This window comes from Amblyomma maculatum, chromosome 1 (assembly GCF_055883805.1).
Source record: "Amblyomma maculatum isolate TAMU_Amacu chromosome 1, ASM5588380v1, whole genome shotgun sequence".
In the NCBI taxonomy this organism is placed as follows: Eukaryota; Metazoa; Arthropoda; class Arachnida; order Ixodida; family Ixodidae; genus Amblyomma; species Amblyomma maculatum.
Genome location: NC_139344.1, coordinates 226,906,518 through 226,924,690, shown reverse-complemented (window position 1 = coordinate 226,924,690; position 18,173 = coordinate 226,906,518). Strand labels below are relative to the sequence as shown.

The 18,173-nt window shown below is 43.0% G+C and overlaps 1 protein-coding gene across 2 annotated transcripts in view; it reads left to right on the top strand.

Moving 5' to 3' along the window:
* Positions 1 to 13,146, top strand: part of LOC146205778 (C-Maf-inducing protein-like) — a 66,337-nt gene extending 53,191 nt beyond the window's left edge. For both annotated transcript variants that reach the window (XM_084590455.1, XM_084590456.1), the window contains 2 exons: positions 7,054 to 7,124; positions 9,383 to 13,146. In XM_084590455.1, coding sequence (XP_084446581.1) covers positions 7,054 to 7,124; positions 9,383 to 9,436 — 125 coding nt within the window. In that variant the 3' untranslated portion in view covers positions 9,437 to 13,146. The remainder of the gene's footprint in view (positions 1 to 7,053; positions 7,125 to 9,382) is intronic.
* The last annotated feature ends 5,027 nt before the right edge of the window (positions 13,147 to 18,173 follow it).

Sequence of the window (18,173 nt, the reverse complement as noted above, 5' to 3'; positions counted from 1 at the left end):
TATCATTACAGATGCTGAGGACCTTGAACAAAAAGCCTCTAACTGGGCTTGACGAGGTTCATGACACATATTATGACTGTTAGGGTTCCCTGAGGCAAAAATGTTAGAGAACCCCTGATCTAGAGGCTAACCTTTAATAGATACTACCAACAAATTGAAGTCTGCTTGTATCCTTAAGGTCATCATCATCATCATCAGCCTGACTATACCCACTGCAGGGCGAAGGCCTCTCCCATATTTCTCCACTTAACCCAGTTCTGTGTTAGCTGCATCCACTTGACCCCTGCGAACTTCTTAACCTCATCCGCCCACCTAACTTTCTGCCGCCCCCTGCTACGCTTTCCTTCCCTTGGAATCCAGTTTGTTACCCTAAGCGATCATCGGTTATCCTCTCTTCGCATTACATGTCCTGCCCATGCCCATTTCTTCTTCTTAATTTCCACTAGAATGTCAGTAACTGCCAGACAGTTTTGCCAGTGACCGCAGTCGTGGCCGAGTGGTCTGGGCGCCCGTCTCGGCTGCGGGAGGTGGTCAGTTCAAAACCCGCCGCCGGACACGCACCGGTAAAATGAGTACAAGCGTCCCCCGGCCCTTTCGGTGCCCGGCTTTCTCAGGAGTGTGCGTTTGGAAGAGGCTCTGCTAACCCTGCTGTGCTCCTTGTGTGTCAACCCAACCTGCAAAGGTTGGGTTGACAGAAAAAAAAAGGGGGCCACATAATGGGCTTTTGCCGCACAAGGCGGACTTTTTGTTGTCCGATGGCGACATTTTTTTTTTTGGACCGAAGCGTGGCCTTGTGGTAGAGCATCCGCCTCGTGTTCGGGAGGTACCAGGTTCGATCCTTGGTGCTGCCGGGTACCCACCGGCTTTTCAATGGGTACAAGCTTTCCCCCAGCCTGGTGCTCGGCTTTTTGGGGTGAAATGTTTGGGAAAGGGGTCATAGGTCTCAAATAGTTGCTCTGATGTGGCAGTGATCAGTTCCGCCATCGGACAACAATAAGTCCGCTTTGTGCGGCAAAAGCCCATTATGTGGCCCTTTTTCACTGTTTGTTTACTCACGACGTCCCCGAAATCAAAAATTGTGTTTAGCGTTTTTGTTTGTTATGGATTTTTAAAAAAAAATTTCTTCCAGGCAGTAAACTTACTAGATTTTAAACTGTGTTGCTAGCTGTACAAAGGATATAATATTTTACCTTGCTTTAAAGTAAGTTTCATATTATATTTAGACATGAAGTATTGCCAGGGTGTTGAACCCTAATTTTTTCGGGTTGGGTTCGGGTTCGCGCCTTTCGGGTTCGGCTCTGGAGACACATTCCATTCCAGTTCGAACTGGTTCGACCCTGCCTGAACCGGTTCAGAAGGGTTTAGGTTCGGAAAAAAATTCGGGTGTTTCTTTACTTCACTTTTTAATATCGAGTTTTCTTTCCTATTTCAGTATATAATAAAAGCTAAATATTTATATAGTAGTCAGTCTATTGTTTTTATCGTCAGATGTTACGGACTTCACTGGCTGTTTAGACCTTAGCAGAATGTTTATAATGAGTGACCAACGATTAGAGCAGGATGGGAGAAAAACAATTATATTTTCATTCACATATAATTAACTGAAGATGTCCCACGCTGAAAGAAAGTTAAATGAAAATAATGTTTCTTGCTGCACTTTTCAGGTGCACAGAATTTCACATGAATTTTATTTTGGAGCGAAACCTTTACTACTACATGCAAAATAATATTTCACCGGGCTCCCGCTAAATGACTTCGAAATCAGATCAAAGCCGAACCAAGCACACACCCCAAGACTAATGATGCATATACGAAATGTGTGGCTACATATCGCAAAGCAGGCGAACACCTTTGCATTTCGCGTTTCTTAAATTCGTCCCTCTCCCTGCTTTTCAAGGCTTTCGTTCCAACCTCCCTCGTCACCATGCAACCCGTATACCAGGTTTCTCATTAGTTACGTTTTGTCTCAATAGTTCGCTTCTAAGCTTTCAGTACCACCTTTCTGGACTGTCTTAGGTATTTGCATAAGTGATGGTGGATAAAGCGATGAAAGGTATTCCTTTAAGGCGAAAGTCTTTCTATGTTCATGGAACGAAATCCGGTGCGCGAGAGTTGCGCGCAAGATTCGTACTCGAGATGTATTTTGTCTAGGGTTGCTACCATCTGCAATGCCACACTTGAACGCTCGCCAAGGAGCGCCATGCGACAGGAGCGTGGTGTACTGTTCAAACGCACTTTCCGGAGAAAGCGTGACAGATACTGCGCATTTCCTTTCTTGTAAACCAATTATAATTATATGTAGCACTGCAACGAACATCGATAAGAGGCAAAAGATGAGAGGAAAATAATAGGAAAGGAAGGGCAGGCTTTCGCCATTCTCTTCTTAAGAAACATACCCTCTAATTTTTTTAAGGCGATCGAAAGCCTTTCTTAGCTACGTCGGCGGGGTACTGTGTACAGAACGTGTCCGCAGCTGTTCTGTCGTCTTCAGAAGGGGTAGGAGCAAATGTAAGGTTGTAATCGAACAGGATGATGCGAGGATGCTGCAGAAATAAAATTGCCAATACGGTGATTAGTTCAACTAAATTAGAGCTAAATTGTAAAATAACAATCAATCAGAAGTCAAAATAGCTATACGACCAATTTCGACGTCTAAGACATATGACGTCACGCCAACCGGAAGTGGATGTGTTTCTGACTTAATGAGCCAAATAGATGCTTGATCATGGTCAGAAGTGTGCAATGAGTGTCAAAGTCTAGCATCGACGAAATTTGTCTGCGAGATGTGTCAGCGAGATTCTGCAAGTAAGAAATACTGTGCCTCTCCTTTTCTGTAAACAGATTATAGAACACCGGTGAACTTTGATGCGTTCAGTGTTACGCTGGTTGTGTTCGACAAGGGGTGCGTGATGTACCGTGTGCACTAGGAACGCTCAGGCTTTTTGCATTTCTCCACTGTAGATTCTGCAGTAATGATAGCACACCGAATGGAGCTCGTGAATTATTCTGCTTAACAGTAATTCCACTCAGTTCCTTGCTCCACCCAGTCTGCACATTTGAACACCGGAGCTTCACTCTTGGCATAGTTTAACTTGCCAAGGCAAATTAAACAAGCAGATATCGCCTGGGACAAAAAGAAAGCAGATTGACAAAAAGAGAAATCGAATCCTTCATATACAACTCATGAACAGACTGGTAAATTGCTGCCCTAGGCCCACCATCAGCATCGGCTTATCATTCTGAAGTCTCGGGAAACCATTTCGCACCTGCTGGCATCTCTTCGCACACGGCTGCTCTGCATGTGCCATATGACTCATTGCGACGTTGTGGAAGGATATTATTTTAAAATGATTTCCGAAATTGTTAACAGATTCGTAATTTCGTTTTTGAGTTTGTCTAAATATTTAACTCAACTTATGAATTATATGCTATTGTTTCGCTGCCTGGGAAGGCTCTCGAATGGGGCAACTTTCTCCGTGAGTCATTTGCACCATTGTGCAGTGCAGCGGCCACCCATGTTCTAAATGAAATGACAGCCCGACACCAGAGATTGGTGATATGCATGTGGCAAGGCATTTTTCTTTATTCTTGTCATCTTCTTGCAAGGAACGATTTTTCAATGTGGTTGTGGTGTTTGCGGTGTGCAGTGGGGCTTTGGAAGTAAGTGAAAAGGCATTTTACAAGCAGCAGTAAAAGAAAAAAATAATAAGGGTAAGTTGCCAGCAAAAGAGGGTCAGAACAATACTGTGAACCGGTTCGCAACGGTTCCTCCTTTTTGTTCCACTTCGGGTTCAGTTCCATGATGGCGAAAAAAATTTGGGTTCTGTTCGATTCCGGCTCCGGACTAAAATTCGGGTTCGGTTCCGGTTTCGGTTCGACACCCTGCATATTGCTACATTTGACTTTTTCATCTAGCATCAGCTGGCTGCTCACCAGCCATATTTTGTCTCTTTCTACTCTGGCTTTAAATAGGCATTCAGGTGCCGCCTTTGCCAAAAGTAACCAGGCTGCATGGTTTGTTTCAAGGTTGTATTCTAAAACCAACATTGATTCCCAGGTGATCACAACTTCTTAACAATTGAGGACAGGAGCTCACCTTTATTTTGCACAGATTTACAGCTTCAGAAGTGATACGAATCCTCTGCCACCCGACTGAGAAGCGAAACATGCAGCCTGGTTACTTTTGGCAAGGACTGTACATTTGAGCTGTACTCCAATCTTCCTGCTTTAAAAATGTGACAACATTGCTGTGAAAAGTGCATAGAAGGAAGTTCTCGTTTTCCTCTCTTACACACATTTTCACACAATTCATGCAGTTGTATGTCATTTTGAGGGCATATCTTTCTTAGCTTGATAAATTGGAGAAACAAATGAAGATGAATCCACTTGGCTTGCAGATTAGATAGATAATGTTCCTCAGCGCTGTGTACTTGTCCTTTGAAAATGTGCAAACTGTAGGTCTGGAAAGTGTGTAAATGACCTTAAGAGCCTGTACTTGGCTTGGCTGAGGTTGCTGTGCATGCGCAATAATTGACTTGGCAGCACGTAAAATGAACAGTACTTTTCACTCTTGTACAGGGTTCGTAGTGACCCTTGAAACCATTAAAAAATGATTCCTTGAAGACCTTTGAATTAACGGAGGTACATTTATAGCCCTTGAATTTTGCCTTTTGCTAGGCGTAGCAGATTTTGCTTTGTCATGACACCGGAATTGAGTCTATTCCGATTAGTACTAGCTGTACCTACTACCAATGCCTTCTTTACTATACTCCATTTCATACATCAGGTGCAACGCAGCGAAAGCTACGCAAGTAGTCCGAAAGAAAAAAAAAAAAAGGAGGCGTATCACTACGTGCTCGTTCTGTGGCCAAGTGGTTTACGCGGAAACGGGCTCTATTCCGATCATACGCGTTTGCAGTAACTTGCTTCGCGTGCCTGGACATCTTCGCAGTGTGGATCTTATAGAAAAAACCCGCTCCTAAGAGGCAGTCACGGTCGCTGCGTTGTGCAGCGTGGAGGGCACCGCTGGCAGGGTTGCGAGGCAGCGAAAATGCGACACGAACGAAAACGACAAACAAAACATACAAATTCACCAAATCCGATCTTTTCTCCTTAAAAAAGGTGCTTTTTATGGAGTTGATGGCAAATGTAAGATGCATTAAGCTTGCAGACAAAGCAACTATTATTTTCTCTCTTCAAGAGCAGGCACTATTTTTCCTCGTGGATGCGGGGGGCGCGAACATGAGCTCTAGCTTTGGCAGTGTTGCACTTAGTGTATGAAATGGAGTATACAGCTGCAAAAGCCCTGCCTACCTTTTCCTTTCTCTTCCTACTTTGGGTTGGTGTCCAGCCCCTAGCTCTTGCGTCGGCCATTTTCTGTGCACAGACGGCATGGCTGTTGCAGTGTTTGAAATTCGTGAGCAGATGATATTTGTGCATTGTCATTTCTGCAATGGACGACTGCTGTCACATTTTTTTTTTTAGGATAATTTGTCGCCAGCAGTGCTGAAATGCTGTTCGTCTGTTCTCCACAAAGAAGTAGGCTAAACCTCTACTGAGGGTTAGCCTACTTCTTCAGCTGCCTGTAGTTGTGTCTGCACATTAATACTAGCAACAGGCATAGATTTTGACACTTAATTAAAGGCCTGAAAAAAGTGTGAAAAAAACTGAAGTATTCAGTGTGAGATTTTTTTTTTTTTTTAATAAAACTAAGTGATTTTGTTTAAAGCATTTATTATTGTCCATGCTTTTAAACCCTACATTCCCCACCGTGGAGGTGCAGTGGTTAGGGTGCTTGACTGCTGTGGTCAAGGATGTGAGATTGGGAGGCCACGGCAGCTGCTTTTCGATGGAGGCGAAAAGAAAGGTGCCCGTGTGCTGTGCGATGTCGGTGCATGTTAAAGAACCCCAGGTGGTCGCAATTTTCGCAGTGCTCCGCTGCGACGTCTCTCATAGCCTCAGTTGCTTTGGGATGTTAAACCCCGTATACCAAACAAAACTAAGCTCTACATTCTTTAAGGCCCTTGAAATTGCTATGCTAAGGCCTTAAAAAAGTCATTGAAAGCCCTTAAATTTCTTCATATAATATTGCTACAAACCCTGTTGTAGGCCTACTGTTTTGTTTGTACTTCCCAGAGAAATATTGTTGCACATTAACCCCTTAACCGTTTCGGACGAGCTGCGCTCGTCCTTGCAAAGCCGTCCCCAAACCGTTTTGGATGACTATAGCTCGTCCTCACTGAATAGGTTCTTCCCTTCAGCGTTTCGAACGAGCAGCTCTCGTTTGTGGCTTAGATGGCATTTTGCTCGACAGATGGCAGCACTGACCTGTTAACTTCGTTTTTGTCTACCACATAAACGTCTTTTACGTATGGCAGCATAATAACCGAAATCAGCACGAAAAAAATAAGCAGTTTTGTGAAGAATTTCGTTGATATAAAAAAACAGTGAAGGGGTTAAAGTGATGCACCAGTCATGGCCAGTGAACTGTTGACATGACCAGGTACACTTTCTAGAATTCTCCAGGGTCATCACAACATGCCTTTTGCTATCTATATTAAATCTTTTACCTTATCCAAGCTCAATTCTTGCTAAAGATTACATACCAGTAATTTTGAAGTAATAATCCTCAATCAATCTTTAATGTATACTTTTATATTCCTTTAGTCTTCTTTTAGAGAGGTAAATGCTGTGTAGAATGAAGAAACTGCCTAGTACAAGAAATTTTTTCTGGTACTGTGTCAGAGGTGTTTTATCATTTGCATTTTTTTTTTCTTTATTCATGCATTTTTGCCATAAAACCTACTTCCTTAGAGCAAAAAATATGTGCTGTATAGAAAAGATGCTAGATAACTTATTATGATTAGGTAGATACCAAAAACTGTGAATTTCCAAGGGCTAAGATGCATTTTCCATTACAGGAGTTGTAAACCTGGTGCAGAGGGCATTACTGGTTATGCTTGTGTTGTTTTAGAAATAACTTCAGTGTTCCCTAATTTGTAACAAAGCCATAATATTGTCTTCTGTTATTTTCTTCTTTACTTTTACATGCAGCAATGAAAAGCTTGCGCAAGTTGAACTTGAACAGCACCAATTTGTCTGCACAAACATTTGAGTGTCTGAAAGTAAGTGGCAGTTCTTATGTATATTTGTGAAATTCTGCTCATGGTGTTATATTTGCATGTTGTAGAATGAGGTGAATTTGTGCTAGTGTAATAACATTTGCATTCACTTTCAGCATTTTCATTTCTTGCTTGCCTTTTATTTGTGGTTTATTTAAAAACAAAGGCTTTGTGCACTGTAAGATGTGGTCTAAATGTAATTTCATCAAGTGTAGTCATTCTGTAATTGTACCCTTAAGTACAGCGTTCAAAATTTACGTGAGTAATACAGGTGTAAAAATTTCCATTTCTTGTCGTTGGTAGTGCTGTGGTGACTTGAACACTTGAGTACTTGAACACTTAGTGCCTTACGTTGGGAAGGCTGTGCAACTACACCCACACAAGAATATCACTTATCACTGCACCATGTAACACTCATACTTCTTGAAGCCTTAGTGAGGGGTCCCGCCGGGGTGGTGCTGTTGTTGGGCGCTCGACTACTGTGCCCAAGGACGCAGGACCGAATCTCTGCCTTGGCGGCTGCTTTTCAATGGAGGCGAGCTAGGCACCCGTGTGCTGTGCGATGTCTATGCACGTTAAAGAACCCCAGGTGGTCAAAATTTCCAGAGTCCTCCACTACGGCGTCTCTCATAGCCTGAGTCGACGTTAAACACCAAAAAATCAAAACCAAACCTTAGTGAAGGGTTTTCATGGAAGCATGGAGCAGCAAACATGCTTGGCATTGCAAACCATGGACAAGGCAGCCACAAGTTCAGTTACTGAACCATCTGATCTTAATGAAGGTGAACTACTACTACTTATTGTGATTTGAGTAAGGGGTCAGACGAAAACTTATTAAAATGAAATGCAAAATGTTCCTGCTCTGGGCACTTGAGCTTTGTCTGTATAAAAGATGCTTGCCTGTACTTTAGACTTGTGACGAGCTACTTTTCAGACTCAAAAGTAGCTAGTACAAAGAAAGTATAAAAGATGTATTAATATATTGTAACGGGGGTGGGTTTATTATTTACAAGATAAGAGGGGGATGCCTGAATGCAAGGCACAATCAGAGTAAGGCTTGTCCTCGTCTCCAGTCCACACTCTCCAACCTCATCCTCCTCTCCTTCATGCGCTGCGCAGCGCAGCGTTATTGACGTAACAGTTGTCCCCGGGGCAAATGAAGCTCGTCCTCGAGCTACTCAACTAAATCTATGATTGCAGCGTTTCAGTCGTGCCACGTGAGTGAGCTGCGTCTTCCGCGAGCAGTGATTTGTCGATGTCACTTTAGCTATAACGTAGGTTACTTCGCTCGACCGACTTAATACAACAAAAGGTCTGGCCTATTGCCACAGGAACTTTTGGTACAGTCCGCGGCATCGCAATGGAGTCCAAAGCCAAACCAATTCTCCAGGCTCTTAAGTGACTGCCGCATGAGCTGCATTATATCGGACCTTTGCACGGTCTTGGGAGGTGGCGGTTTGCAAACGAGCAAGATGACGTGCTTCTTCAGCAAGACAGAGATGTGGCTATACGGAAGGGTCATCGTGTACGGAGAATGGAAGAATTGTGTCCAGAAAGATTGATGGTAAATGGGCGTAAAGAAGGAAAAAAGATGAATATCTGGTCACTTCATGCATAGCAGTGTTATAGGCGTAAGTAACAAATGGCAAGACGACGTCCCAATTCTTGGTATCCGACACTACATACATCGATATCATGTTGATAAGAGTCCGGTTTAGGCGTTCAGGGAGGCCGTTTGAAGGTGGTAAGGAGTAGAATAACTGTATTTGGAGCCACAAAAGCGCAAAAGTTCTTCCACAATATCTGCAGTGAACTGTCGACCGTTATCACTGATGATTACTTGGGGCATGCCGTGGCGAAGAACGATTTGGTATAATAAAAAGTTCGACATGTCGGCTGCTTTGGCAGAAACAAGTGCAGTCTCCACATAGTGGGTCAAATACTCAATAGCTACGATAATTCATTGACTGCCATCAGACATCTTCGGAAAAGGACCAATCAGATCAATTCCAATGTTTTTCAAAGCAGCATACACTCACCTAACTTAGTATTATTGGACCCTGCACTGGCTTCCCTTTGGATTACACTTTTCATGAGCAAGTCATTAGTTTTGCGACTATTAGGGATGTCTGAACATGGTAGCCTTTCCATAGAATCACACTACCCATCTTCATATTTTTTTTTTTGCCTTTTTTTTGGTATAAACCAGTGCTACCATTAAGCCGTTGTTTCTTCTTTTTTTCTCTCTCTCTTTGTTTCAGGAAAAGCTGCCTGCACTGCAGGAATGTGACGTGCGCTACACAGATGCGTGGTAATCAGTGCCAGAGAACATTTTAGACCCATATTTTAAAAGGGAGCCTGAGTTTTCCTTTTGCCACCGTCCTGCCCGAAGCCCCCGCTTTGTGTCTTCTGTGGTCATCGAACTTGTTCCTATATCTAGAAAGATAATTGAGTGGCCACTTGCGTAACCCTGTGGCACTATTTTTTAAAGGCCAGAAATTTGTTTTGTGATGGTTGATTTGATGCAGGTTTCTTATCTGCAGTATGACATTCCTTTTGAAGTTCTGCATTTGGTACAGGCCTTTGACTGTTAGTGTTCTGCAGTTTGCTGTTGTGGTTATTCCTTGCGTCATGCATTTCCAGGGTTTTTGTAATGACAAAATGTCAAAACTTGTTTTGTGTAATTTCAAGTTTATGTACGTGCATTTATGCACAGAATTGGGCATGCTGCAAGAAGCCACCAATTAGCTTGGCTACCTGTTTCAGTGGTATGAACACTGAAATGCTGATTGTTCTGGCGTTATTTATTAATTTATTCCACCATTTAAGGTTTATCAAAGATAGCACAGTTTTTATTTTTCTGCATTGAGTAATAAGTATCAAAGCTGTGCTGTTTTCAGTCTGCAGCGTGTTATAACTGTGCACGTTGTGTGCTGTTGGTGATAATGGCATTCTTGTCTTGCCTCCCTGTGGTGCTTGTGCATTTGCTTCCATTTATAAGCAGTTGTCTGTCTTGTCATGGTAATTACATCATAATAACTGTGATTGTGAACCGTTTGCAGTATAACCCGCTACTTGTTCAAGCTGATATACAAAACCATTCTTGTGTGGCAGGGTCCAGAGTGACTTTCCTGCCTTAAATTTTGAAGTGTTTTCGTTAAAGGTAGAAAAGTTGCTCTTTTAAGTTCCACACAGTCCACCCAAGGCTCTGACAAATTGCTGGAGCACCTTCTGTTACATTTGGTAACAAAGCAGCAATTTCGGAGAGAGGCATTAATGTTTTGCTCTTTTTTCTTCGTTTCTTGTGATACAAGGTTTGCCATAACATGCTCGATTGCTTAATATTGCATTTGCGATGGAGCTTTTTTCTGAGATGTCACATACCCCCATTGTATGTTGTATGTAAATATATATATTAAATACATTCAGGGATAGTATAGTGTGTATGAGTGCATAGGTGTGCCATGTGCAGCTGGTTCAATCTGTGGGCCGTGCGGAGCCTTGAGGTATCAATTTACTCTTTACTGCTCAGAGTACTGTGCCGTGTTGTATTGGTGATCATGTGTCAAGCATTATCTGAATCTTTTTTGGAGTACCGCTGTGTTAATTTATCGATCATACTATATTATGTAGTGACCCTTATAGCCTATAAGTATGCTTCTTGTGCACTACACTGCTAGAAGAAAAAGGTGTAATTAGTAGAAACATACATAGCTTTGCTTCTCTAGTATAATGCTTCTTCGTTGAACTGTGAGGTGCTGCGTGTGTCTAGATGCCACCAAAAGGCCCCAAACAAATTCCTGCAGCCTGTGCTGCTGTGTTCTAAGTCCCTAACCAGCTGTGGAGGCTTGACGCAACGCCATGGCTGGGCTGAATCCCGAGCCTGTGCACTCGGTCATAACGAGCTTCTCTTTTCTGGACCCTTTTCAGCCTCCTTTCTCCCTTATGCCTCCCCCCTCCCTTCCCCCAGTTGAGGTTGTGCCCATATTCTCTGAGCTTGCATGAAACAACAGTGGTCAGATGAAACACAGGTGTCAACCTGCGTTGTTCAAACAGTACAAAGTAGAGCATATATATATTGATTGTAAAAAGCTGCTGCAAGGGCCCATTTTCTGTGAATACTGGAATGTTTGGGTGACCTCCTTTCAGACAAATTACTCATTCGTTTCCTAGTGGCATTTGGTTTTTCGAGCACCTCAAACAGTGCAAGGTACAAAGGTTTTCTGGTCTTACAGGTTCTTGAGTATGATAAAAAAAAACTGCGAAAACTATCTCTATTCGGCTATCTGTTTATCCTCCCTCTCTTCGTTTTGGCGAAGTCTAGTAGCATGGTGAAATGGTATGATAGAATGGAAAGCTGCTCAGATGAGCCAACAAACAAGGGCCCATATAGTGCCACCCAAATGAAAAGTTGCCTGCCCGGCTCACTAAAGCGTGTTCGGAAAAAGAAAACAAGGAATGAGCAGCACAGGGCATGGGCTTGTCTGCTGCAGTTGTGTCAAAAAAAAAAAAAAAAAAAAAAAGATCTGCCTTAGCAAGCAACGTACAAACCATCTGTGTGTGCTTTCAGACTATGTTTCTGTTGGCACAACATGTTTACACACTTTCTTGTAAGCCTACTTACTTTTTCTTGGCCTCTGCAATGTAGCATTTCCTTGCGCAACATAAATTTATGTGAAGCCCTTTTGGTTTATGCTGCTTTTCTGACCTTCCGATATCAAGTTCAACACTTATCACCTGAACAGCACAAATCATGGGGGAAGCCTGAACTCTTGAGTGCTAGCTCACTTAACACAAAGATTACATGTACAAATTATAACTTTCACTTATAATGTTTATGAATTCAAAGTGTTGTCCATCTTGCAGGCTTAGCTTTTCATGTACAAATGTCTTGGCAATGTTCAGTATGTAGTCTAGTGCTTAGTGGGTTGGTTGTCGTGTAGCGTGACTTGCATGTCGCGTGTGTCAAACTTTCCCCCATGGAAATTAAAGAGTAGTTCAGTAGTGCTACAGAGTTGCATATTCGTTTAATGCTTGTAAGCCACTAAATTGGAGTCACTGATGTGGTTTTAATCGAAGGCTCGCACTGATGTTTTGAGAGTCCTTGCAAGCTCGTGTATGTACTGACAAGTTCAATTGGCCTGTGTGGATTTTCACTGGCTTATGTACATGAACAAGAGGACTGATTCTTCGTGCGAACTGTTGATTCATGGAAATATATTTTTGTGATTTGTATTGTGGTGAAAGATGTAATGCTTGGCCATTCCCCTCCTCTCTGCCATCAGATAGCTTGCTACTGTGCACTTGACGGGTGCCACCACATCACTTGCTTTTTCTTGTGCTTCTATGCTGATGAACATCAAATAGGCTGTCGGGTCGTTTTGAAATGGGAGCATACACGGTTTTTCGCATTTGTATGCACAAGGTTAGAAAGGCAGAATATTAAAAGGCTGTGAAGTCTGAACAAGTGGTGGTACGAGAACATGTGTATGCATTTCACCTGTTACTGTACTATTCACTATGCCCTTCATGAAGTTTACTGCTGATGGTCAATCCACATCTGATGCTATCTCATGGGGACAGTGCCGTATAATAGAAAGGCAAGTATTATTAACATCAATTGATTAATGGTGGATGCTTTTCTGCTCTGTTTCTGGTGCATAAGACAGGTCATGCGCTATGCTTGGTGGCCATGTGCAAGCATTGGAGTACTTAAAACGTGTGTTGTGTACTTGCATTTTGCAAGCATTGTTGTTTGCTGTGCATATTTATAACTTCAGAAGAGAGCAAGTCTGACATACTCTGGACACTTTCATGTCCACCGCATGATGAGCTAACTACTAAAATTAATTCAATTTGGGAGCATTGCATTTCATATTGTTCACTGTACCGCCTTTCATGGATCTGTATGTTTTAGTGTATGATCTCTGCTATAAATATTTTGTTCTTGTGTGTGTATGTGTGTAATGCCTATTGCATTTTTTTCTGCATTAAATATAGATTATGTTTATGAATTACCTGTTTTATTTAGACCTGCACTGTTCAGTGTTACAGACCATACATTGCTTTCTTATGTAACACACACTACATTTATGCAGGCTACTTGGAGCTTACTGGCAGCTAATTTTGTTTCAAATTAATGCGACTGAGAAGGGATGCATGCATTAAAGGGCAATCTGTGCTGCAGTTTTGTGAAAGACTGCCAAGGCAGAACAAGTACCTTCTTGTCCAACAAACCATATTGCTGCTATTGGACAAGTATTTTTAGCACAATTTTTGAAGCAAGTTTTTGTGAAATTGCAGGTAGTGTTCATGCTTAATCTAGAAAACAGTAGAAACATTTTTTGCACTTACATTCAATGTTAGCGATGCAGTTAGTAGAGTTCATATTTTCGGACGTACTACAGCCGTGCACATTGTGACGTGCAACGCATTGGCTGCAACGCGAAAGCGATTTGCATTTCAATACAGTTGCATGCGCAAGATAGTAGCTGCAAAAAGTTCTGCTCTTTATATATGCATGAATTTTTGCCACGTGTAGGCTGCAGTTTATGGAGGAAGCTAGGGCACTATGCTGAACGCGGCGCTGCACGGCACAACGCTTGCAAAGGTGTGCCTGGTCAGCAGGTAGGATTACACACGAGGTGATGCACACAGGTTTATAAATAGCACTCGCATTTTGGGTGAGCTATAGCAACCGGGAATTGTCACGGAAATTTTTGCCCGGGGAAAAATCAGTGAAGTCAGGGAAACCATCAAAAATTTCGCCAAGTCAGGGAAGTTAGCATGCCATATTCTGCGATGCATTTTTATTTCAAGGTGGCGCAGAGCAAGTACGTTATTTATGCCTTTTATTATTTTTTTTTTATGCTATCGCCAGCGCTGCAGCGCACGCCGCAAGGCGAGACGCGATATATTACTTTTACGCCAGCGCATGGCTGAGCTGCCGCAATAGAAGAACCAATACGAACTTTGAGGTAGTACTGAATAAAATATGCTGAGGCGCTGCGTGAGCTGCACGCGACAAAATGCAGGAATACGCTCCGGCATCGGCCAGCGCGAAAGCAGTTGTCGAACTGTGCGGTTATAGTGCTCTAGAAGATTGGGCAGTGTGTCGACCGCGCCGCGAAATGCATGGGAGCGAGGGGCCGCTTTTGCGATGACGGAGGCGCCGCAGCGCAGAGGGCGCCACCAGCAACTGGTGTGTCAGCCGTCCGGGCGGCGTATTGACCAAGACCGACTGAAATACAGACCTGCACAGATAGCACTGCTCCAGCGCGCACCTTCTAGTTCATAGCCTTCGCCGCTAGGGAACGAACACTACGGGTAACCTGGCGATACTGTAAACCTGTTAATAAGAAGGGTCTATTAGTTCTGTCATTTTTCTTCGTCGTTATAGTTTATTTATCTGTCCACGCTGTAATGCACAAGCACCTGTTCTGCGCATGTGCAGCGAGTAACTGCAGTGCCGTCGCACAAAGCGGAATCGCGGTATGTCTTCTGGCGACAGAAAAACATTATAAAAATAAACACTGTCCGCTAAAATACAAAAAGGCAAAATTTTAGAAGTATAACTTGGGCAAAGATCTTTTTTTTTTTTAATTTGGGTACAGTTTGTTTATATTAATTTGTGATTTGATGATGATGAAAATGACAGACGAACAGGTCAACCGAGCGCCCTCAACGACGAGAAAGGTAACGAAAGTTGGCGCACGAGGTCCCATAGGACCCTGTTTTTTGTGCAGGTCTGTATTTCAGTCGGTCTTGGTATTGACAAACCATATCCCGTAGGAGCACTCGAGCAGACGAGCGTATTGACAAACCATATCCCGTAGGAGCACTCGAGCAGACGACGCTCGGACGCGCTGGCACGTGACACAATGTCACTTCCGCGAGTAGCAGCGACACTGTTTCTCCCTAGCGCCTTGTGACGAGACTACTCATGGTTTCAGTTTCGTTTCTCGCAGGGCTCGTATTTACGTTTTTTTTCCAGCTGGTATTTGTCAAAGGTACTCATGTTTCAGTGTCGTTTTCGAGCAGCGCCCGTATTTTCGCACGGCTGTCGGCTGAAGTTCACGTAAAAATAACGCGAATTGCCGTCGGCTAAAAGTTCGGGCGCGCCTTATGACGAGACTCCTCATGCTTTCAGTTTCGAGTTTCAGTTTCGTTTCACGCAGGGCTCGCATTTACGTTTTTTCCCCACTGGTGTTTGTCAAAGGTACGCATGTTTCGGTGTCGTTTTCGCGCAGGGCTCGTATTTCCGCACGGCTGTCAACTGAAGTTCACGTAAAAGTCGCGCAAATTGTCGTCAGCTAAAAGTTCGGTCACGCGATCACGTTAATTTCGGTCCAGTGACCACTGCGCGGGCTTTTTGCTCTGGTGTTCTATAAACGTCGGTCGGTTACCGGTCACGTGTCACGTAAATTTCAGTCCAGTGGTCACTTGCGCGGCTGTTCCTGTTCTGGAATCGTCGCTCGGCTCGGCTACACCCCGAAGTTTGCACTTCAACCCATCCGCATAGCTCCGCGCACTTCGTCCGGTGCTTCTGGGTTGTACGCACGTGCACTTGGCTCATCCGTTGCACGCTGCGCTAACCAGGGTGATTTTGAGCTTGACGAACTTGTGTGTCAATTGCGGATAACTAGAGATGATGGACGAGCTCCCAGAGCCGCTCGAGCTCGTAAAAGATGAGCTCGTGTCTAAAGGGCACGGATCAGTGTATCGGGCGAACCTGGCAAACGAGGCAGCTGTCAACGAATGGCTGGAAGCCTACAGCGTCGAAACCAACACGTCTTGGATCGTGCAAAAGGTTCAAAGGGATGGAGAAAGGTACGTACATTGCCGATCAGCCCGTATTGCTCTTAGCAATATATTTCAATCATTGTCAAATAATTTATACTCGGCTAGTGCTATATGTGGGTTGAATTTTAGTCAATTTAATAAAAAGCGGAGCTACATTTCTAGCTTATACTGGAGTCGAAAGTACACGAGCGCAATATATTAGGCGATAGTTTCCATGCAGACCTATGCAGTTAGCTGGCAAGCGCGAGAGAAGAGACTTTTCAACGAAGTCATCACCTCGAAGCTAAATGACTAATTGTAGAAATGATGACACAAAGTGCTAGTCACATGCCGTCAATCTGATAACTTTCCCTTGTAAACGTTCATAAAATCAGTTTACAAAAAAAAAAAAATAAAAATCTTAGCCAAAGAATTTATACTCAGTGAACATCCAGTGAATATCTGCCGCAAATATTAATAATAAATCATTATAGTATACATTGTAATGTCCACGTTGAAGAGAGTAGAGAGTGGACATGTACCAAATACCCACATATGCCCACACATCTCTTGATGGGATATTAAATGATATTCTGTAGATATGTAGCCAACATATTTTTATGGGTTGTGAGCTGTGTAGTAAGAGTACAGCACTTTATAACTAGAGCAATTGCTGTAAAATGCCAAAGATGATAATTGTTTATTTAAGGTAAAAATTTCCTACTTGTTTCTTGCTGGGATCCTACTAGTTCCAGTAGTACTGGTATATTAACACATTCCCCATAGCCACTGGAATCGGTAGCGGCTGGGTCTCCCTGCAGAAGGTCGGTCGGGTGCATTGGTTCTGGTGGGCCTATTGACCTATGAAAATCTTGGTGCAGCAGCTGCCTAGGGCCGCACTATCAAAAAGAAGACAAGGGCAAAGGTTTCATAAGTATGATTCATACTTTATTATTTTCCATGTCTACAAAAGTTCTGCAATCTGCATGGACACTTTTGTCTTGTTGTCTGGTACTGCTGCAGGTGTTCCAGCTTCAATCAGATGTTGCAATGAAGTTAGCTGCACAGAAAGATTTTTTCAGAAAAACATGCTAGCAACACCACACTAATTTAAATATCAACAATTTGGAAAGCAGCCATTCAAGAACAATGCATTTGGATTACGTTTGTGTACTTGCCTTGCCAAGGGCTTAGATTACTTCCAACCAAAGCCATCATCTCAGCTTTTAGACATTAGTTGATGGCATGGTACCCTGTCAATTTAACAGTCAAACCATTCTATATGTGACACACCACAAATTGTTAGTGCTGTGCTTCGCATGCCTATACAGCTGCTTACAGTGCGATCAATCATGTTTCTGTCTAGTTTGAGCTTATTCAGAATCAGTTCGCGGCGAGCCTGTGTATGCATTTGGACCAGGATATGAGAGTGAAAGTGTGTGCAATGACAACTGGTGCATGTGGAGAACATGCACTTCATGTGTGATACGTCGACTTTGCGAGACGAGTGCAATCCACTGTGTGCGTGGTCTTCTCTATAACTCGAACCAATTCACTGCACTACAACATTGTCATCAACCATTTGTATCCTCATTCTCCTTTTATTTCCCTTTTCTCCCTTCTCTAGTGTGGAGCAGCACGCCAAGGTCATATTGCTGCTGGCCGAACTCTCCACCTTTCTTTTCATTGAATTATTTTCATCGCTATCTTGCTTATTACTGTGCTTTGGGCCTCCTTGCAAACACAAATGTGGCTATTTGCAATTCAAAGTAGGTTCTTTGATGGCTGCATGGCTGCCCAGTGTCATTTGTAGAACTGCAGTCACATCTGCCACTTTTTCCTGCCAAAAAGTTGAAGGCATTTGCCAGTAAAACAAACTGCTTCTGCATAAATGGTTTACAATGTATTGCTTGCCGTGCATTTACTAAACAGTAAAGGCATTGTTTCACCTAAATTTAGAAGCAGTGCATTTCACTTTTATTTAGTAGTGTCCCAAATTGACTTAGGCTCTGCAGGATTCTGTAGTGTAGGTCTCCGGCTCATTTTTGACCAATGATTTTTGTTTTTTAACATGCACTGACATCACACAGTAAATGGGTGCCTTACATTTTTCTCTATCAAAACATGGTCGCTATGGCTGGAATCGAACTCGGGTTCCTCAAATTTAAATGCCTAAAACTGGTTGTTGCATATTATTTCCTAGACTACTTTCATCGGGGTAGCCTTGTAGTACCTAATTTACTATAAACACACTTGTGGCACATGATGATG